Raw genomic sequence first — 21,859 nt, forward strand, 5'->3', positions numbered from 1 at the left:
TTACATATTAAAATGATAATATTTTGGATATACTGGGTTAATTAAATTGCTACAATAAATACCACATTTTTTGTTTGTTTTTCTTTTTAAAGTTTGGCTACTAGAAAATTTAAAATTCACATGTAGCTCACATTTTATTTCAGAGGATTGCCTTCTTTTTAAAATCTCAGGCAATCTGATGAAAAAAACAGAAGTCAGGAAGGTCATAAAATCAGAAATTTTTAGACAATTTTTATTATATTCTTTTCATTTGTGAATAACCATATAATACATTATTTATGAAAGAATATGACCTTATACAAAAGGTTAAATGCAAATACTCTCTGGGGTTGGCCCGGCTTACTTAGCTCAGGGAAGAAGCCCCGCCTGAAAAGGCTGCAGCCTAGACTGTCACTCTTTTCTTTTTTGGGGGGGAGCGGGGGAACAGACTCTCACTCTGTCACCCAGGCTGGAGTGCAGTGGTGCGATCTCGGCTCACTGCCACCTCCGCCTCCGAGTTCAAGCGATTCTCGGGCCTCAGCTTCCGGAGTAGCTGGGATTACAGGCGCCCGCCACCACGCCTGGCTAATTTTTATTTTTAGTAGAGACGGGGTTTTGCCATGTTGTCCAGGCTGGTCTCCAACTCCTGACCTCTGGTGATCCACTCGCTTGGGCTTCCCTCCCAAAGTGCTGGAATTGCAGGCGTGAGCCACCGCGCGGCCCATCACTCTTCCTTCAGTCCAGCATCTGATCACATCTTCTGTCACTCAGGATCTGAGGAGGCGGGGATTTAAGAATTATCCAATCAGGGACTCCGGGCTGGGAACCGTCCAATCAGGCATGCAGCTGGAGCGGAAAAGGCGGCATCCGAGATGTGGCGGGGCCGTTGTTTCTTCTTGCAGCTGCAGTTCCCGATCTCGTCTTCACTGCTCTGTGTCTTCAGCTTCTGTGGCCCTGTAGCCTGCGGTATTGGAAGATCCACAGCTAACATGCCAGGTGCGCCTGGCAGCCTAGAAATGGTGAGAGTGCCGGGTCGGACATTCCGAGAAAGGGAAGGGGCTGATTGGAACCTGTGGGAAAGTGGTGTGGCGGGACTCAGGCCTCCGCAGTCAGCTCCACAATCTGCTCCTGGAGTTCCTCTTGCCCATCTCGACCTCGGTCTCCTTCAGCCATAAGATGGCGGCTGCGCTGATTGCGGGACCCCGGGCGACCTGTCTCCTCCATGCGCTGTGACTGTGCCCTGGCCTGGAGCCCTCTCTGGGTCGCTCTGCACCCGCATGGCCGCGTCTCTCCCAAATTGTGCAGGGACCACGGGAGGGGCGTCAGGGGAGAATCCTGACTCCAGGTGCGGGTTCATGAACGGGAAGAGCTTTGGTCCTGTGAGGTTTCCAGTCCCTCTTCTCTTCTATTAAAAATTTATGGCAGTCACCACTAAAGTAATAAATAATTTAATCAAAAAGTGATTCAAAGATTGTAGAGCACCCAGCTATGGTTTGTAGTTTATGGTCTATGGAAGGGATTTGACGGAAAGATTTTTTTAAGGTGCACAATGAAGAAAACCAAATTCAGTAATTGGTTATGTACAGTTACGTAGTTTCTCAGTTTGTACAATCAAGATGGGAATTTCCCATTTATATAATCAGAGGTTAATTGTAGTTTATAGTTGCTTAAGCCTGAGTTTTGTTTCCCCCAATGTATAATTTACAAAAAAAAAAAAAAATGCACTTGAATTAGATTTTTTTTTCTTTCTTTTATTGAGACGGAGTTTTGCTCTTGTTGCCCAGGCTGGAGTGCAACAGCGCGATCTCCTCTCAGTGCAACCTCTGCTTCCCGGGTTCAAGCGATTCTCCTACCTCAGCTTTCTGAGTAGCTGGGATTACAGGCATGTGGCACCACGCCGGGCTAATTTTGTATTTTTAGTAGAGACGGGGGTTTCTCCATTTTGGTCAGGCTGGTCTCGAACTCCCGACCTCAGGTGAGCTGTCCTCCTAAGCCTCCTAAAGTGCTGGGTTTACAGGTGTGAGCCGGTGCGCTCGGCCGAATTAGATTTTTAAAAAAGTAGATATCAGGGACTAGAGCCACCTCAGTCTAATTGCCTGCCACTTAATTATTATTAATTATTTTCACACTCCTCAGAGGACTGATTTTCCCTTGCATTTTTTACAGGTATCCCAAGGAGAGTATTATGTGTACTCCCAAACCCCCATTCCTGCAGCCTATCTCTGGCTTGCAGTAAAATATAAAATTTCCAGTTCATTGTTACCTTCCCAAATGTCAATTTTTCCTCTCTGATTCACATTACTATTTGTCCTTTTTTTTTTTTTTGAGCCTGGAGTGCAGTGTCCTGATCTTGGCTCACTCCAACCCGCCTCCCAGGTTCAAGCAATTCTCCTGCCTCAGCCTCCTGAGTAGCTGGGACTACAGGTGTACACCACCATGCCTGGCTAATTTTTGTATTTTTAGTAGAGACAGAGTTTCTCTATGTTGGCCAGGCTGGTCTCGAACTCCTGACCTTGTGATCTGCCCACCTCAGCCTCCCAAAATGCTGGGATTACAGGCGTGAGTCACCGTGCCCGGCCTACTATTTGTCCTTTAGTGTAAATTTTTGATACCATATTTTAATTATTTTTTAACAAAGCATTGGATGGCACTTTTCCTAATATTTGTTTTCTGTTTGTAAATATTTTCCATGAGAAGAAAGCAAAAAATTATCCCCTGACACTGCGTTGTAAAAAATCTTTGTACTGTTTTTTTTTTCCTCCTAGGCCCACAGATTTTATCAGAATGTTTTGGGGTGAATGTTTTCCTTTGGAAACTTTATGGAGTGATGTGTTTTCAGCCATTCTTCAGTTTTTTTTCCTGGTCCTGGGTTTCAGTACTGTCTGGGAATTAGCTAAAATACCCCCCATGGCTATGTCTGCTAGAGTGTCTAGTGAATATCAGCTCCTGGTCATTTTCTCCCATGGGACAATCTGAGGTATGGAGTGTAGCCTTTCAGGGAAGCAGGCGGATGCCCTGGGATTGAGAGGAATCTCCTGGTATACTCTTCCTTTGAAAAGCTAACCCTTGAGACATTAAGATTGTCTTCACCCAACCCAGCTTCCATTTCTTGAAGATCCAACCCAGCTTCCATTTCTTGCTGGTCAGCCAATCAGTTGCTGGTATTGCGGGAAAAACGTTGAAATAATTTCTGCCCCCTGCATTCTCTAAGGGGGCGAAACAATAGGGAAAGAAATATAATGAAAAAATAGTGAAAGAAAAATAGTGAGAATCCGTGAAATCAAAAATAATATCCCAAAAGAAAAAAAAAAAAACAGTGATCCAGTGAGATGGTGTAAGAACTTGCAAAGTAAAATACACCTAGGGCACTCACTGGGGCTTAATTCAGAGTCTCCTGAGAAGGGGTTATTGGGCACTTAAGTGAGCAGAATGGAGTAGGAGAATCTCTCAAGTGATTGGATGGCCTGATTGAAACATGAGTCAGACACATCTGTACCTTGAAAAGATTTGGTCGCTTATTTTGACCTCAGTTTTTTAACTGAATTGCATTTTGTTAGTAGGGATTGAAAGAAAGATAAGAAAATATTTACCAAGGGCAAAAAAGAGATGAATTTCGGAATGAAATTAATATTTAATTATATATTCCATTTGTTAATTTTTTTTTTTTTTTTTTTTTGAGACCAAGTCTCGCTCTGTCGCCCAGACTGGAGTGCAGTGGTGCAATCTCTGCTCACTGCAACCTCCATCTCCCAGGTTCAAGTGATTCTTCTGCCTCAGCCTCCTGACTAGCTGGGACTACAAGGCGCCCGCCACCACACCCGGCTAATTTTTTGTATTTTTAGTAGAGATGGGGTTTCACCGTGTTAGCCAAGATGGTCTCGATCTCCTCACCTCGTGATCCACCCGCCTCAGCCTCCCAAAGTGCTGGGATTACAGGTGTGAGCCACTGCACCTGGCAAAAATTTTTATTTACCCTTTTCTCAGAATGAGTTTAGGAATTTTCTCTGGTTTGTTTTTTATGGCTGGGTGATTTTAAACAATTTCAAGGCTTAACTTTTAGAATGCTACCAAGGAAAAAAATAGGAAAAATCTCTCTTCCATTTTGGCTTCAGAAAGTGCACACATTTCCACAATAAAATATGGTAGGTAATTGGTGAGTTATGTAGATTCATGAAAACATCAGTTCCTCTTTTTGCAGGGTAAATTTGTAACCGTGAATATCTCTATTCTATATCCTGTTATATTGCTGTCTGAGTTTCATGCTAAATTTTATGAGCTGAAACTTTGTACCCTCTAGAAATGTTCCCATATGACTAATTGTTTACTATATGATTTTTAATGGAAATAGTAAAATAATACATTTATTGTCTGAAAGGAATAGATACTTTTGCTTATCTTATTGAGATATAAAATGTAAGCACCTTAAAATTTCCTTCCCTTATATGTACACTGTGTTAGAGTAATTCTGCTGAATTTTTCAAACACTTACTTTCAAAAACCACATGAATAACTCTGACATGAAAATTAAAGCCTGAGCCCAGTGACTCTAAGCTAAGGCTAATACTGAGCCTGCAAAAGGAAGTTATTAAAAGACCACTTAGTTTTTTCTGGGGAGTCTTCTCTGCAGATATTCCAGCCTGCTCACCCCAGCCATGGAAGACGGCTTTATCCTGAGAGAAACTACATAGCCCTGGAAAGTTGGGGACCCACAGCAGATGCAGTTAAGATTAAGACGAAAGGGGATTGGGAGGGTCTTACTGAAGATGAAACTGTTATTGTTTTGTGGTAGTTTCTAGACTTTGTAAAGTAAAACAAAGTTAGATTTATGTTGGAAAAAGAATTGAATTCCAAAAGAGTATTGCAAGAAGAGGAAGTACCAACTCTAAGATCTTCAAGGATTGCTAAGTTTAGGCAGACAAGGGCCTTGTTTCATATGGAAGAGCAAACAGTATTAGGAGGTGGGAGGGGATGGTGAATGGAGGGTGAAAGAAGGAGATTTTAGGTCAGAGAATGTTTTACCCTGAAGTCAGCATGTTCTTAGGAACTACATAAAATGGGGTTGTATGTTGACTCAGACTGAGGGTAGCTCAAAGTTCAGAAGCCTGTCGAAAGGAAATAAACTTAAGTAATGTTTGATTAAGAAATATTTTAGGTTGACCACTGAAAACAAATTCAGCTGATTTATTTATTTTGTTTTAATGAGCAAAAGGAGACAGTGTGCAGAGTCTGTGTCTGGCTATGTGACAGGTAAGAAAAGAGCACCATCTAAGTCATAATGGGAAGGGTATTTCTTTCTGACTTTTCCTGGATTGTATCTTTTCTAATAAACTGATAAATGTAACTGTGATGTTTTCCTGAGTTCTGTGAGTAGCTGTATAATATTATTGAACTTGAGGAAGGTTATGAGAGTCCCCAGTTTTTAAACAGTAGCTCAGAAACAGATGGGTCTATGGGGTTTGTGACTGGCATCTGCAGTAAGAACAATGTTGTGAGACTGAGCCCTGAATCAGGGTCTGTGCTGACTCTGGGTGGTGTCAGAATTCAAATGTTAGGCAATGAGTTGGTGTTGGAGAATTGCTTGGTGTTTACCAAGCTCTACAAATTTGGTTCCAGATAAAAGATATCACAGAGGCCTGGTCTGGAATGGATCTCTGGGTGTCTGGGAATGGGAGGCTCTGCTTTTCTCTACACAGGCTGTCACACTGCCCATTATCCTGTGATTTCAGGTCTCCTCCCAGGGTGAGAGAGGATAAAAACTTAAGAGGAAAAAAGTTCTGATAACAGACCCCCTTTTTCCACTGCTGCCACCACAGGATTCCCACCTTCTTACAAACATATCCACTGGACATTGACTTGTCCACACCCCTCTTAGGACTAGGAATTCCCTCAGGAATTTCACCACGGCATTTTTGATCCTAGTGTTTCTTGCCAAAAACTCACAAAAGTATCTACAAGCCTCGTGGCATATCCCAACCCCCAGACACTGAATCTGCAGCAGCAACCTGTTTTCTCCACCAACTTGGGGTTTTGGACAACCTGTTCATAATCTCATCTGCCTGCATGGACCAGAAATTAATCAGAGTAGAGTCACACCTGGGCCACTATCTGTAGCACAAACCAGTCCTTCCACATGCATAGCCCTCTCGCCAACCCATAAAGTTCTTTTCAGTTTTTTTTTGTTTGTTTGTTTGTTTTTGTTTGTTTGTTTGTTTTTGAGACAGAGTTTCACTCTTGTTGTCCAGGCTAGAGTGCAGTGGCACGATCTTGGCTCACTGCAACCTCAGCCTTCTGGTTTCAAGAGATTCTCCTGCCTCAGCCTCCTGAGAAGCTGGGACTACAGGTGGCTGCCACCATGCCCTGCTAATTTTTGTATTTTTAGTAGAGACGGAGTTTCACCGTGTTGGCCAGGATGGTCTCAAACTCCTGATCTCATGATCTGCCCATCTTGGCCTCTCAAAGTGCTGGGATTACAGGTGTGAGCCACTGTGCCTGGCCAGGGACTTCTTTTGTTTTAACTTTTATTTTTGATTCAGGAGTACATGTGCAGGTTTGTTACATAGGTGAAATTGTGTCAAGGGTTGGTGTGCAGATTATTTTGTCATTGAGGTGTTAAGCACAGCACTACACAGGTATTTTTCTGATCCTCTTTGTCCTCCATCCTCCACCCTTAACTAGAACTCAGTGTCTGTTGTTCCCCTCTTTATGTCCATGTGTTATTATTTAGCTCTTACTAATAAATGAGAACATACATTTGGTTTTTTCTTTCTGCATTAGTTTTCTAAGGATAATGGTCTCCAGCTCCATCCATGTTGCTGCAAATGACATAATCTTGTTCGCTTTTTATGGCAACACAGTATTCCATCATGTTTATGTACCATATTTTATTTTCATTAAATCTTTTATTTTATTTTATTTATTTTTGGAGACTGGGTCTCACTCTGTCACCCAGGCTGGAGTATAGTGGCATGATCTCGGCTTACTGCAGCCTCAACCTCCTGGGCTCAAGCAATTCTTTTACCTCAGCTCCCAAGTAGCTGGGACTACAGGTGTGTGCCACCAAGCCCAGCTAATTTTTCTTCTTGCATTTTTTGAGATGGGGTTTTTCCATGTTGTTTAGGCCTGTCTTGAACTCCCGAGCTCAGGCAATTCACCTGCCTCGGCCTCCCAGAGTGCTGGAACTACAGGCATGAGCCACCACACCTTACTGTACCATATTTTCTTTATTTACTATACCATTGATAGGCATTTAGGTTGATTCCATGTCTTTGCTATTGTGAATAGTGCCGCAATGAACGTGTATGTGCATGTGTTTTTATGACAGAATAATTTGTATTTTATTGGGTGTATACCGAATTATGAGGTTGTTGGGTCAAATGGTAGTTTGCTTTTAGTTCTGTGAGGAATCACCACACTGCTTTTCACAATGGTTGAACTAATTTACACTCCTGCCAGCAGCACATAGCCTTTTCTCTGAAACCTTGCCTGCATGTTATTTTTTGACTTTGTAATAATAGCCATTTTGACTGGTGTGAGATCGAATCTCGTTGTGGTTTTTTCTTTGCATTTCTCTAGTGATGAGTATTTTTTTCATATGCTTGTTAGCCACATATATATCTTATTTTGAAAAACATTTGTTCGTGTTTTTCGTCTACCTTTTTTTTTTTTTATAATTGAGATGAAGTCTCACTCTGTCACCCAGGCTAAAGTGCAGTGGCATAATCTCAGCAAACAGTGACCTTCACTCCTGGGTCCAAGCGATTCTTCTGCCTCAGCCTCCTGAGTGGATGGAATTACAGGCACTCGCCACCATGCCCTGCTAATTTTTGTATTTTTAATAGAGACGAGGTTTAACCTTGTTGGCCAAGCTGGTCTCAAACTCCTGACCTCAAGTGCTCTTTCCTCCTTGGCCTCCCAAGGTGCTGGGATTACAGGCATGAGCCACCACTCCTAGCCTTTTGTCTACTTTTTTTTTTTTTTTTGAGACGGAGTTTTGCTCTTGTTTCCCAGGCTGGAGTGCAATGGTGTGATCTCGGCTCACTGCAACCTCCGCCTCCTGGGTTCAAGAGATTCTCCTGCCTCAGCCTCCCGAGTAGCTGGAATTACAGGTGTCCACCACCACACCTGGCTAATTTTTTGTATTTTTAGTAAAGACAGGGTTTCATCATGTTGGCCAGGCTGATCTCAAACTCCTGACCTCAGGCATCCACCTGCCTCGGTCTCTGAGAGTGCTGGGATTGCAGGCATAAGCCACCGAGCCTGGCCACCTTTTGTCTACTTTTTAAGGAGGTCATTTGTTTGTTTCTTGTAAACTTAAGTTTTTTATGGATTCTGGATATTAGATATGCTTTTTGTCAAAAGCATAGTTTGGAAATATTTTATTTTATTCTATAGGTTTTGTGTTTACTCTGTTGATGGTTTCCATTGCTGTGAAGAAGATATTTAGTTTAATTAGGTCCCATTTGTCAGTTGTTTCTGTTGTAATTACTTTTGGTATTTTCATCATAAAATCTTTGTTAGTTCCCATGTCTAGAATGGTATGTTCTAGGTTGTCTTTAAGGGTTTTTTTTTTTATAATTTTAAGTTTTACATTTAAGGCTTTAATTCATCTTGAGTTGATTTTTGTATATGATGTAAGGAAGGAGTCCAGTTTCAATTTTCTACACAGTGCTAGGTGGTTATCCCAGCACCATTTATTAAATAGGGAATTCTTCCCACATTCCTCTTGTCAGTTTTGTCAAAGATCAGATGGTTATAGGCGTGTGGCATTATTTCTGGGCTCTCTATCCTGTTGCATTGGTCTGTGAGTCTGTTTCTTGTATCAGTATTATGTGTCTTTGTTTACTGTAGCCCTGTTGTATAGTTTGAAGTCAGGTAATGTAATGCCTCCAGCTTTGTTCTTTTTGCTTAGGATTGCCTTGGCTACTCGGGCTCTTTTTTCCTTCCATATGAATTTTAACATAGTTTTTTATAGTTCTGTTAAGAATGTTTTTGGTAGTTAGTTAAGAATAGCATTAAATCTCATCTTTTTTGGGCAGTATGGCCATTTTAATCATTTTGATCTTTTTTACCTATGAGCATAGAATGGTTTTCCATTTTTTTGTGTTATCTCGGACTTTTTTTTTCATTTTCTTTTTTTGAGTCCGAGTCTCTGTCACCCAGGCTGGAGTGCAATGGCACAATCTTAAGCTCACCACAACCTCTGCCTCCTGGGTTCAAGCTATTCTGCTTCAGCCTCCTGAATAGCTGGGATTACAGGTGCCCACCACCATGCCCAGGTAATTTTTGTATTTTTAGTAGAGATGGAGTTTTACCATGTTGGCCAGGCTGGTCTCGATCTCCTGACCTCAAATGATCCACCCCCGGCTCAGCTTCCCACAGTGCTGAGATTACAGGCATGAGCTACCATGCCTGGCCATCTCTGACTCTTTAAGCAGTGTTTGTGATTCTTGACATAGAGATCTTTCACTTCTCTGGTTAGGTGTACTCCTAGATATTTGTGTGTGTCAATTGTGAAGGGGATTGTGTTTTTGATTTGGCTTTTTGGCTTCAATGTTGTTAATATACAGAGATTCTGCAAATTTTTATGCATTTATTTTGTATTCTGAAATTTTGCTGAAGTGATTTGTCAGTTTAAAGAGCTTTTCTGCAGAGACTGTAGGGTTTTCTAGATACAGAATTATGTCATCTGCAAACAGGGATAGTTTGACTTCTTGTCTTCCTGTTTGAATGCCTTTTATTTTTATCTCTTGTCTGATTGCTCTGGCCAGGACTTCCAATTCTCTTAAATAGGAGTGTGAGAGAAGGTATGCCAGTTTTCTTTTCTTTTTTTTTTTTTTTTTTTTTTGAGAGGGAGTCATTCTGTCACCCAGGCTGGAGTGCAGTGGCGCAATCTTCTCGGCTCACTGCAAGCTCCACCTTCCGGGTTCACGCCATTCTCCTGCCTCAGCCTCCCGAGTAGCTGGGACTACAGGTGACTACAGGTGCCTGCCACTACGCCCGGCTAATTTTTTGTATTTTTAGTAGAGACGGGGTTTCACCGTGTTAGCCAGGATGGTCTCGATCTCCTGACCTCGTGATCCGCCCGTCTCGGCCTCCCAAAGTGCTGGGATTACAGGCGTGAGCCACCGCACCCAGCCAATATGCCAGTTTTCAAAGAGAAATGCTTTCAGCTTGTATCCATTCAGTATGTTTGCTTTGGGTTTATCATAGATAACTCCTTATTTTGAAGTATGTACTTTGAATGCCTAGTTTGTTGAGGATTTTAAACATGAAGGGTGATACATTTTATTGAAATCTTTTTCTTCATCTATTGAGATAATTTTTTTGGTTTTTATCTTTAATTCTCTTTATGTGATGAATAACATTTATTAATTGTTGCATGTTGAACCAACCTTGCAACTCAGGGATAAAGCCTACTTGATCATAGTGGAGTAACTTCTTGATGTGCTGCTGGATTTGGTTTGCCAGCATTTTGTTGAGGATTTTTTCATCAGTGTTTATCAGGAATATTGGCCTGAAGTTTTCTATTTTTTGTTTTATCTCTTCCAGGTTTTGGCATCGGAATGTTGCTGTTTCTATATAACGAGCTGAGGAGGAGTCCCTTCTTCTCAATTTTGGAATAGTTTTAGTAGGAATGGTTCAGGCTCTTCATTTTACATTTGGTAGAATTCAGCTGTGAATTTGTCTAATCCTGGGCTTTATTTTGGTTGATAGGCTATTTATTACTAATTCAATTTTGGAATTTGTTATTGGTCTATTCAGGAATTTAGTTTCTATTTTGTTCAGTCTTTGGAGAATGTATTTGTCGAGAAATTTATGTATTTCTATTAGGTTTTTTAGCTTGTGTGCAGACAGGTGTTCATAGTAGACTTCAATAGTTATTTGTATTTTTGTGGGGTCAGTGATAATTTCTCTTTTGTCATTAACTGTTTATTTGAATCTTCTCTTTATTCTTCATTAATCTAGCTAGTTATTTACCTTATTTATTTATTTCAAAGATTTATCTCTTGGATTTCTTGTTCTTTTGTATAGTTTTTCATATCTAAATCTTCAGTTCTGATCTTATTTATTTATTTTTTTTGTCTGCTGATAGCTTAGGAGTTGCTTTGCTCTTGCTTCTCTCGTTCTTTTATTTATGATGTTAGGTTGTAAATTGAGATGTTTTTGATGTGACCATTTAATGCTATTAATTTCCCTGTTAACACTGCCTTAGCTGTGTTGCAGAGATTCTGGTATGTTGTATCTTTGTTTCAAAAACTTTTAAATTTCCACCATAATTTTATTATTTACCCAAAAGTCATTCAAGTGCAGGTTGTTTAATTTCCATGTGATTGTATGGTTTCAAGTGGTTTTCTATTTATTGAATTGTATTTTTATCAATCTGTGGTCTTTGTGATATGGTTTGAGGATTTTTGAATTTGCTGAGGATTGTTTTATTTCTGATTGTATGGTCCATTTGGGAGTATATGCCATGTGGTGATGAGAAGAGTGTATGTTATGATGTTTTTAGGTGGAGAGTTCTGTAGATGTCTACTAGGACTCTTTGGTCAAGTGCTGAATTTAGGTTTAAATATTTTTGTTTATTTTCTGCCTCAATAATCTGTCTAATGGTGTCTGTGAGGTCTTTTAGCCTCCTACTATTGTGTCAGAATCTACATCTCTTCGTAGGTCTCTAAGAACTTTTTTTATTTACGTGTACCAATACATTTTTTACAACACCTTTTTCTCTTCTGTTTTTTTTCCCCATAAGCATTTTTTCAAGTGCACACAGTGTGCCCAAGGATACTCCTTAGATTTTCAATGTCTGCTGAAATTCAGATGTCCAAGAATTTAAGAATATATCAAGAGACCTGGCTTTCGTAGGAGAAAATACAAATTAGAAATAAGAGGATTTATTCTCCTACCTGAAAATAAGAAAATATGTTTTGCTTATCTTTTTTAAAGCATTTAGATTATATGTAGATATTTTTCTCTACTTTTTTGAAATATATATAAATCATATTAAAACAAAATGAACCTCTTATCATTCTTTGTGACTCAGGATTATTTTTATTTAGATTCATTGCTTTGTTTCTGCTTTGGTGTAGGTTTTTATATATATGTATATATATATATAGTCTTTAAAGGAGACAAAGATTTGTTTAGATTAAAGCTAATATTAAGAACACATAAGGCTGGGTGCGGTGGCTCACACCTATAATCCCAGCACTTTGGGAGGCCGAGGCGGGTGGATCACCTGAGGTCGGAAGTTTGAGACCAGCCTGACCAACATGGAGAAACTCCGTTTCTACTAAAAATGCAAAAAATTAGCTCAGCGTGGTGGTGCATGGCTGTAATCTCAGCTACTCGGGAGGCTAGGCCAGAAAATTGCTTGAACCCAGGAGGTGGAGGTTGCAGTGAGCCGAGATCACCCCATTGCACTCTGGCCTAGGTAACAAAAGTGAAACTCCATCTCAAAAAAAAAATAAATAAAACACAAAACGTTGAGCACAAAGATAGGATGAAATTTAGCAATACAAAATGATAAAAGCTAAAAGATACTGAGTACGTTTCTTTGACAGAACACTGATTATACAAGGTATTATAGCATAGTTATGTGTAGTGTTTGTAGACAACCTGCACTCATATAAATTAAACAGCATTTTCTTCAGTAGTATGAATATAAGGCCAAAATACTTACTTTGAATACTCATTAAGTAGTCATTTTAATATTGCTGTTCATACTTTTGAAACATGTAAAGTGTGTGTGTGTATATATATATATATATGTAGTGTTTTAATTGAATTATGGCTACAGACAACTTTAAAAATTCTTACATGTCTTATATCTAATGCGTTAAAGTTATTTATACTTAGATATTTATTTCTAATATCCAAATAAAATTTACTACCAAATTGTTAAAGTAGATATTAGTCTGACATGTGTATTAACTTATCTAATAGGGATAACTATAGGTAAGCATAATTATAGTGTCTTTTTTTTTGAGATAGAGTTTCGCTCTTGTCACCCCAGCTGGAGTGCAATGGTGCGGTCTCGGCTCACTACATCCTCCACCTCCTGGGCTCAGGTGATTCTCCTGCCTCAGCCTCCCTAGTAGCTGGGATTACAGGCACCCACCACCATGCCTGACTAATTTTTCTATTTTTAGTAGAGACGGGGTTTCACCATGTTGGGCAGGCTGGTCTCAAACTCCTGACCCCAGGAGATTCGCCCACCTTGGCCTTCCAAAATGCTGGGATTACAGGCATGAGCCACCATGCCCGGCCTATTTATAGCATCTTTCATTTCACTAAATTGGAATGCTGCTATTACAGGAGAAATAAACACAGATGATGTGGCCACCCCAAAACCATAATAGCTCTTTAGTTAGCTATGTGGCAAGCTTAAATACATTCCACTGTATGAACAAAGTCAGATTATAAATCTTCATCGAAAAGTGCTGGTGGAAATTGTGAGATGTATTTCAATATATAACCCCCATTCAATGGCTAGGAGATGAGAGAGCAGCAGAGATGGAAGAGAAATCTTATAAAATTCTGCTGAGAATATATCCCTTTTCTTCATAATGCTCATGTTTCTCATGCGGAGAGTAGCTGTGCACTTTGGTTGTTTAGAGAGAAATTCCTTTTAAGAGAATATTTTCTGGCTGACTTGATCAATCTTATATCTAAATTGAGTTTTTGTTTGTTTGTTTGTTTGTTTGTTTGTTTTTGAGATAGAATCTCACTCTGTCACCCAGGCTGGAGTGCAGTGGCATGATCTCGACTCACTACAACTTCCACTTCCCAGGTTCAAGCGATTCTCCTGCCTCAGCCTCCCAAGTAGCTGGGACTACAGGCTTGTGCCACCAAGCCTGACTAATTTTTTGTATTTTTAATAGAGATGGGGTTTCACCATGTTAGCCAGGATGGTCTTGATCTCCTGACCTCGTGATCCACCTGCCTTGGCCTCTTAAAGTGCTGGGATTATAGGCATGAGCCACTGCGCCCAGCCTAAACTGAGTTTTTACTTAAAATGCATTTAACTTTCTTTTTCTCAGCATAATCTTGCTCAGACTGAGAGCTGTTTTTCTGTCCAATGCTTTGGGTGTCTGCACTATTAAATATTCACTGTTGTCTGTGAATGAGGTGGGCTGTCACAGTGAGAACTTTTGGAGCTATCTGTACTTGGACTCATGTTGGAAATCCAGCAGTAGTTTTTCCATGTCACAGTGCAAATAAAAACTGAGGCTGAATTACTGTTCCAATTTCCATTAATGTGAAGGTGCAGTTCTCCCCAGGAGGCCTGCAGGCTCTCCTCCTGCAGCTCAGGCTTCCCTTTCTGGGGTGACACTGGAGTGCTGCTGTGGCAGTTGTGGTTTATGTAAGATGTGAGCTTTTAGCTGTGAGCCCTGTGCAGTGGGCTCTGCCTCAATGGCAGGTGGTAGCGGTCAAGAGAGGACACTAGCTAACAGGAGAGGGCAAGCAGGAGAGATGTAGCCAAGTGCTCAGGGAGTAGAGAGCCATTGCTTTAAAGTGTAAATAGCCAAAAAGATAGCACCCTATTCAACCATTTTTGTAGGAGATTGAGAGCCTACCTTCAGCAGGCACCTGGATTCAAGTTGCAAAATTATCTCCTTTTATGAAGATGTGAAAAGTTTATTTTGTCATTGAACATAACTGATTAGTCTGCATGGCTAGCCTTCCCAATTACCAGGTGAATTTAGGATGAATTATGTATGACATGGTGCTATAAATTTTTCTACTTGTGAACTAATTATGGTTACTGTCTTTCTATCTTTGCAATCTCTTAAGCAGATTGACTGTGATGCATGTCACATTCAGGTTCAATTGTGTAATAAAACAGTTTTATGTCTGTTCTATTGTGGAGTTTCTCTGGGGCTGAAGAAAATTTATCTTTTAATTATGTTTCACAAAAACTGTCTAGAATTATCAGACATGATATATAAATATAAGGTCCCACCCAAGCTTTACTGTAGAGGAAACTTTCCCTCTCAGGCTATCAGTCAACTCACAGTTGTGCTGCAGAGAGCTTGCTGTCCCCTAAATATGCAGGCAGAATTGCTTCTCTGCCAATTTGGTATCTTTAATCCTCCACAATAACTTTTAGAGAGGCTAGATCAGAATTCTACAAACTTCACAGGGCGGCAATCAACCATTTTACTTTTCAATGACTCTTATATCTTCTGACCTGAAACTGATTCACAGACTATGGGGCCCAGAAACCCAATCAGAGTAACATGTGTGCATTGAGTAGACATGTACACTTGGGAATCTGTACTTCCTTTTTCTTCCTCTTGCTAAAATGCCCACAATTGTGCAGGGAAAACCTGCTGCTATCCCATCCATTCAGGACCTAAAACTGCAACTTCAAATTCTGAATCCAGGTCTTCAGATTTGAGAAAAAAGAAAAACTTTCTTTCTGAGAGATGCAAGTCCTTTTGGTTGTCCAACTTATAGAGACATTAAAATGAGAGCAGAATTATGTTTCTCTTTTTGTTTTTTGAACTATGTATTCATCTTTTGAAGCTGTTTGCTATTGCCACAAGTAGCTATATATTAATAATGCCACACTGGACACCATAACTTGCACCATAAAACTTAACGATGTATATCCAATCAATAATCAATGTTATTCCTGTAAATAATAAAAATTTCTGATAAACAACTTTGTATCGACCCACTCTCTGTCCATCTTTTTTAGCCTTTACAAATCAACTTGTAATCACGCTGCTAATCAAGTGTATGTTGCGGGCAACTTGAATATTTGCTCCCAGGTTACAGTCCTCAAGCTTGGCCCAAATAAACTGTCAACTTAAATCTATATTTCCTCAGCTTTTTCCTTTTAGGTAGACATATTATTTAGAATGTGCCAGAGCCGCATCTATGATGGGATCTCTCCTTTGATTGTACTCTGCTTGCTGTAACACCCAAGGAGGCAGAGCCTGGTTCATCCCATCTGGAATCTGCACATAAGGTCTGGCCTCTGCCTAAGATTTACAAGACAGGGCCAAACTTTGAATTGAGAATATACAGAAAACCAACAGAAGACATTTTCTGTATTGTGAGATGTCAACATAGACATCTTAAATCTTTCCTTTGAGAGTGTGGCTCTGTGAGCTTTTCAGATCTTCTCCAGTGACCTGTTGCAGGTATGTGAGAGACTCCAGGTATAAATAAAATCTGATGACAGAATCTGTAAGTATAAACAGGCATCTTAGGAGTGAGAGATCAAGGCCACAGAGTATCCAGATCCATGACCACAGCTATACCTACCTGTAAATTGTGATACTGGAGTAGAGTATTGTTATTTCTCTTACCCAAGAGCTAACAAATCAGGAGAGATGATCTAGATTCTGGAGCTTAACCAGGGCAGTTCCATTTTCTATTTATAATCAGTCTCTTCTGCCTGGCCTATCGTTGGGTCATTAGCCCAGAGTCACTGGAAACCCTCTCACAATCACCTAGGCATCTTTGAGACATTTGAGGATGTCCAGAACATAACTGTGTCAAGCTGACAAGAGTGGTTAATTCTGCTTCTGTCTCAATATAAGAGAAATGAGTCATCCTGTGTTTGTTCCTCCCCTCATACAAGAGACACCTTTAGTTGGTACCCAGACAAGAGTTTCTCCAGTTTCTTGGTACTTGGGTGAAAAACAAGAAGGAGGTCCTGAGACTCAAACAGATAAACTAATAGCTTCCATTTCATATGGCCATTAAAAAAATAGATGAAGGAGTCATGGTCCCTACCACCCAGCAACTTATAGTCTGGACTAGCAACTGGGTACATGGTTGAATTAAACATCGTCATATCATTGGTACAATAAACAGATGTGTGCAGAAATGCTTGGGCTTTATTTGGACTACTTTCTTTATATTCTTCTGACTTCTGATGTCATCACTTGAAGGGATGTTTATGTTTATTTCTATTTATTTTACCTTTTTAGAATACATATGTATATTTTAATAAAATTACCCTAGGAACCATAAAAGACTTGTTTAAATTGCTTATTAGAATATTTCATAAAATTGGGCAGTGGCTAAAAAAATATTTAAATTACACAGACTCTGGGATTTCAGTGCCTCTTAGGTAAGCTTAGGAAAAACAGAACTGGAAGTACTCCAAGTAGCATAGAGAACAGAATTCTACATAGGGTCCACTCCCTGGCCCAGTTCTGTTTAGATCCACTGTTTTTGGAGGTCTTATTTAGGTCAGGTCCCACACTGGAGTCTTGCCTCACAGAACTGGATAAAAGAGATTAGAGTTTTGGCTGGGGAATCCTGCTGCATTTCTAGAGTGGGAGTGCAGTGGCATGATCTCAGCTCACTGCAACCTCAGCCTCCTGTGTTCAAGCCATTCTCCTGCCTCAGCCTCCGGAATAGTGCACCACCATGCCTGGCTAATTTTTGTACTGTTAGTAGAGATGGGGTTTCACCCTGTTGGCCAGGCTGGTCTCGAACTCCTGACCTCAGGTGATCCACCCACCTCAGCCCCCCAAAGTGCTGGGATTACAGGAGTGAGCTACTGCACCCAGTCTTTTAAGTATCTTTATGCAGCTGATGTGCACCAGTGATCACATTTAATCTGGCACCTGCCTTTCTTAGATTTTCTTTGCATATATCTATCTTTGGAAAATGAGGTCTCTCATCTTTGTTTACAGGCCAGAAAAACTGGGAAAAACACAGGCTCCTCCACTTGGTGAATGTTTGACAAAATATTCTTTTTTGGGCCAAAAACAGGCATCACTGGTGAGCTTGTCAGAAATTCAGAAACTCAGACTTTATTCCAGATCTTCTAAAATAAATATGCATAACAAGATCTCCAGTTAATTGTACACATTAAAACTTGAGAGGTATCTTCTAACTCAGCATGTCTTTTTGATCTGAAAAAATACAAGACTTAAATTATGTATGATGTAAATATAGCACAAAAATGTACATGTTTGTTATCACGTCCTTAGTTTTATACTTTATTATCCAGAGAAATATCTTATCTACACTGGTGTTGTGGATCTCATGCCATTCTTTTTTCTCAGAATTTGAGAATACATTAGATAATATTTCTGTGTTGAAAATTATTTTATTGGATATGTTCGGTCATCCCTATAAGTTAGAACCTGTTCTCTTTATTCTCTCATTTCACCTTGAGTCAAATTAAAAATTCTGCCCATGGCCACTTGGGAAATATATGTGTGTCTTTCATTGTGTTTTTCAGGGACCGTTGACATTTCGGGATGTGACCATAGAATTCTCTCTGGAGGAGTGGCAATGCCTGGACATGGCTCAGCAGAATTTATATAGGGATGTTATGTTAGAGAACTACAGAAACCTGGTCTTCCTGGGTGAGGATAATTTTAATTAAACAATTCCTATTATATTTCATTTCTCTTTTCTGTAGAATGTGTTTTGGTGATTTATGCTTACCATAAATGAGTTTCACATCCCTGTCTTCTGAAAACAGGGATTTATAAGTGTAGAAAGGATTTTTTTTTTTTTTTTTGAGAAGGAGTTTCACTCTTGTTGCCTAGGCTGGAGTGCAGTGGTGCAATCTCGGCTCACTGCAACCTCTGCCTCCCAGGTTCATGTGATTCTCCTGCCTCAGTCTCCTGAGTAGCTGGGACTATAGGCATGCGCCACCACACCCGGCTAATGTTTTTGTATTTGTAGTAGAGATGGGGTTTCACCATGTTGGCCAGGATGGTCTTGATCTGTTGACCTTGTGATCCACCCACCTTGGCCTCCCAAAGTGCTGGGATTACAGGCGTGAGCCACCACGCCCAGCCAAAAGGAATTTTTTAAAGATGTTTCATTTTTACCTGAACTTTTCACATTTCTGAGCAGATCTGTGTTTTTCACTCTAGATTAATGAAAATTGCAGAAATTGAGTGGCATAAAATATAGTTGCCACACCTTAAAATCTCATTGCCACCAACAATTTTTGATTCAGTAGTACTGGGTAGTAAAATTAAGGGCCTGTACAAATTGAAAATATTTTCTAAACATTTAGGAATGTATGTTATAAATTAGTATTGGGGGATCAATTTACTAGAATATTCTATTACATTCTCTTTAATGAGCATATTATTTGGGGAATATGAACAATATTTATGTTATTTATTTTTAATAAAACAGGTATCGCTGTCTTTAAGCCAGACTTGATAACTTGTCTGAAGCAAGGGAAAGAGCCTTGGAATATGAAGAGACATGAGATGGTAACTAAACCCCCAGGTATGTGAGAGTGAATACAACAAACAACACAGATGAGAGGTCCAGATATCAAGGAGAAAGCCAGTTCTCAAAATGTGACCTGAGAAGCTGTGCTCCAAAGGAAGTAGTTTCTGGGAAGACTGAGATTTTTAAAATTTTGCTCTCACGTAGAGGCATCTTCTGTCTTATGATTTAAAATTCTCTAAGGATTCTATTTTCATTTTGGTGATCTCCCTTCAAGTTTACAATGAGAGCCAAAGTCGCGGCATGTAAGGGACAGCACAATCTGACTGCTTTTCCATTGTTACTGGGGACACACAAATATCTGTATAGTTTTGAGAAACTATGTTAAAAGAACCTGGCTCTTTTACTTCACACTTGCTCTGTCTTTTACCATGTGATATGTCCAGTTCCTTTTTGCCTTCCACTGTGATCATAAGCTTCCTGAGACCCTCACCAGAAACAGATACAGGCACATACTTCTTGTACAGTCTGCTGAACTGTGAGCCAAATAAACCTTTTTTCTTTATAAATTATCTACTCTCAGATATTTCTCTGTATGCAAAATATTATAGTCTATAATGTTATCTACATTTTGTTTTCTTAATCTTTTACATGAATTTTCTATTTATTATTATTATTGAAAATGGGGTCTCAGTGTGTGCAACTATTATGTTGCTATATATTTCTTGCTTCACCTTTGTCAATATTTATATATTTTGGAGCCCTGTTATACCTACCTGTACATATAAATATAATAGTTATAGATTCCTGGTAAATTGACCCATATTACTATTATATAATATCAATTTTTGTCTCATACTAGTACTTGACTTAAAGCATATTGTGTCCAATATAATTATGACTACCTCACCCAATTGTGGCTACTATTTGCATGAAATATAAATTTTTTTAATTCTGTTACTTACAGACTATTTGACTCAGTGCTAAAATTGGTCTCTTGTAGGAACATATTGCATGCTTTTTTCCTTAAGCCACTCAGGCATCTTCTTTCTTTTTCTTTTAATTAATTAATGAAATAGGGTCTCACTGTCAGCCAGGCTGGTTTGCAGTGGTGTGATCCTGGCAGTGAGCTGCAGCCTCAGCCTCTCAAACTCAGATAATCCTCTAGTTTCAACCTCTTAAGTAGCTGGGTTACAGGCACATGCCATTAAACCTAGCTAGTTTTTTTGTTTTGTTTTGTTTTGTTTTTTTAGAGACAGGGTTTTGCCTTGTTGCCCAGGCTGGTCTCAAACTCCTGGAATCAGGTAATCAGCCCACCTTGGCCTTCCCAAGTCCTGGAATTACATTTCTTTTTATTAAGTAGTTTAATAAATTTATATTTGAAATGATTTCTTAAAGAAATAAAGTTACGCCAGGCACAGTGACTTATGCCTGTAATCCCAGCACTTTGGGAAACCAAAGCGGGCAGATCATGAGGTCAGGAGTTCAAGACTAGCCTGGCCAACATAGAGAAACCCCATCTCTACTGAAAATACAAAAATTAGCCAGGCATGGTGGCGTGCATCTGTAGTCCCAGCTACTCAGGAGGCTGAGACAGGGGAATCAGTTGAACCTGGAGGCACAGGTTGTGGTGAGCTGAGATCGTGCCACTGTGCACTAGCCTGGGCAACAGAGTGAGACTCCATCTCAAAAAAAAAAGAAAAGAAAAGAAAAATAAAGTTACATACCAGTTTCATTGTTATGTTTTATATTTTTTTTACATGTTTTTTCTCATTTCTTGTTTAACTATTTTTTGTTTAATTTTGTAGTGGCACGCTTTGCTTATTTTATTTTGTTTTGCATAGTTTCTGCAAAATTTTTGTAGTTATCTTGAAAAATGGACATTATGTAAAATATCTTAAGATTAAATCAGTATGTTTTAATCTCATAACAACTTCAATTGAACAAAAAAACTATATTTCTATATTTTCCAGTTTGTTATTAACATTATAAATTATTTCATATTGTGTATTCAGATTTATGCAGATTTATATTTTGTTTTTATATTCTATAGAAGAATTTTAAGGGTTTACACACTATTATAGTAAGAAATTTTATATGTGTCTGTATATTTACATTTAATAGAAAGCTCTATATTTATATATGGTTTTTTGATGTTATCTAGAATCATTTTATTTTCAACATAAAAGACTCATTTTAGCATTTTTTTATATATGTCTGTATATTTACTTTTAATAGAAAGCTATGTATTTATATATGGTTTTTGGATGTTATCTAGAATCATTTTATTTTCAACATAAAAGACTCATTTTAGCATTTCTTTTTTTATATGTGTCTGTATATTTACATTTAATAGAAAGCTATATATTTATATATGGATTTTTGATACTGTCTAGCATCATTTTATTTTCAATATGAAAGACTCATTTTAGCATTTATTTTTTTCTATATGTGTCTGTATAATTATATTTAATAGAAAGCTATATATTTATATATGGTTTTTTGAAGCTGTCTAGCATCATTTTATTTTTCAACATAAAAGACTCATTTTAGCATTTCTCTTGTTATATATGCAGAGTCTCACTATGTTTTTGGGCTGATCTTGAACTCCTGGTCTGAAGTTACCTGACTGCCTTAGCCTCCTAAAGGTGTAGGATTACAGGCATGAGCCACTGTGCATGTCCACAATGTAGCATTTTTTTTTTTTTTT

General features: G+C 39.1%; 1 protein-coding gene across 1 annotated transcript in view; it reads left to right on the plus strand.

The window, feature by feature from the left end:
* Positions 1–849: 849 nt before the first annotated feature.
* LOC129020607 (zinc finger protein 729) overlaps positions 850–21,859 on the plus strand; it is a 36,528-nt gene continuing 15,518 nt past the window's right edge. Inside the window, exons 1-3 of the mRNA XM_054465182.2 lie at positions 850–998; positions 18,194–18,320; positions 19,111–19,206. Coding sequence (XP_054321157.2) covers positions 852–998; positions 18,194–18,320; positions 19,111–19,206 — 370 coding nt within the window. The 5' untranslated portion in view covers positions 850–851. The remainder of the gene's footprint in view (positions 999–18,193; positions 18,321–19,110; positions 19,207–21,859) is intronic.

The sequence above is a fragment of the Pongo pygmaeus genome, chromosome 20, assembly GCF_028885625.2.
Source record: "Pongo pygmaeus isolate AG05252 chromosome 20, NHGRI_mPonPyg2-v2.0_pri, whole genome shotgun sequence".
Classification (NCBI taxonomy): Eukaryota; Metazoa; Chordata; class Mammalia; order Primates; family Hominidae; genus Pongo; species Pongo pygmaeus.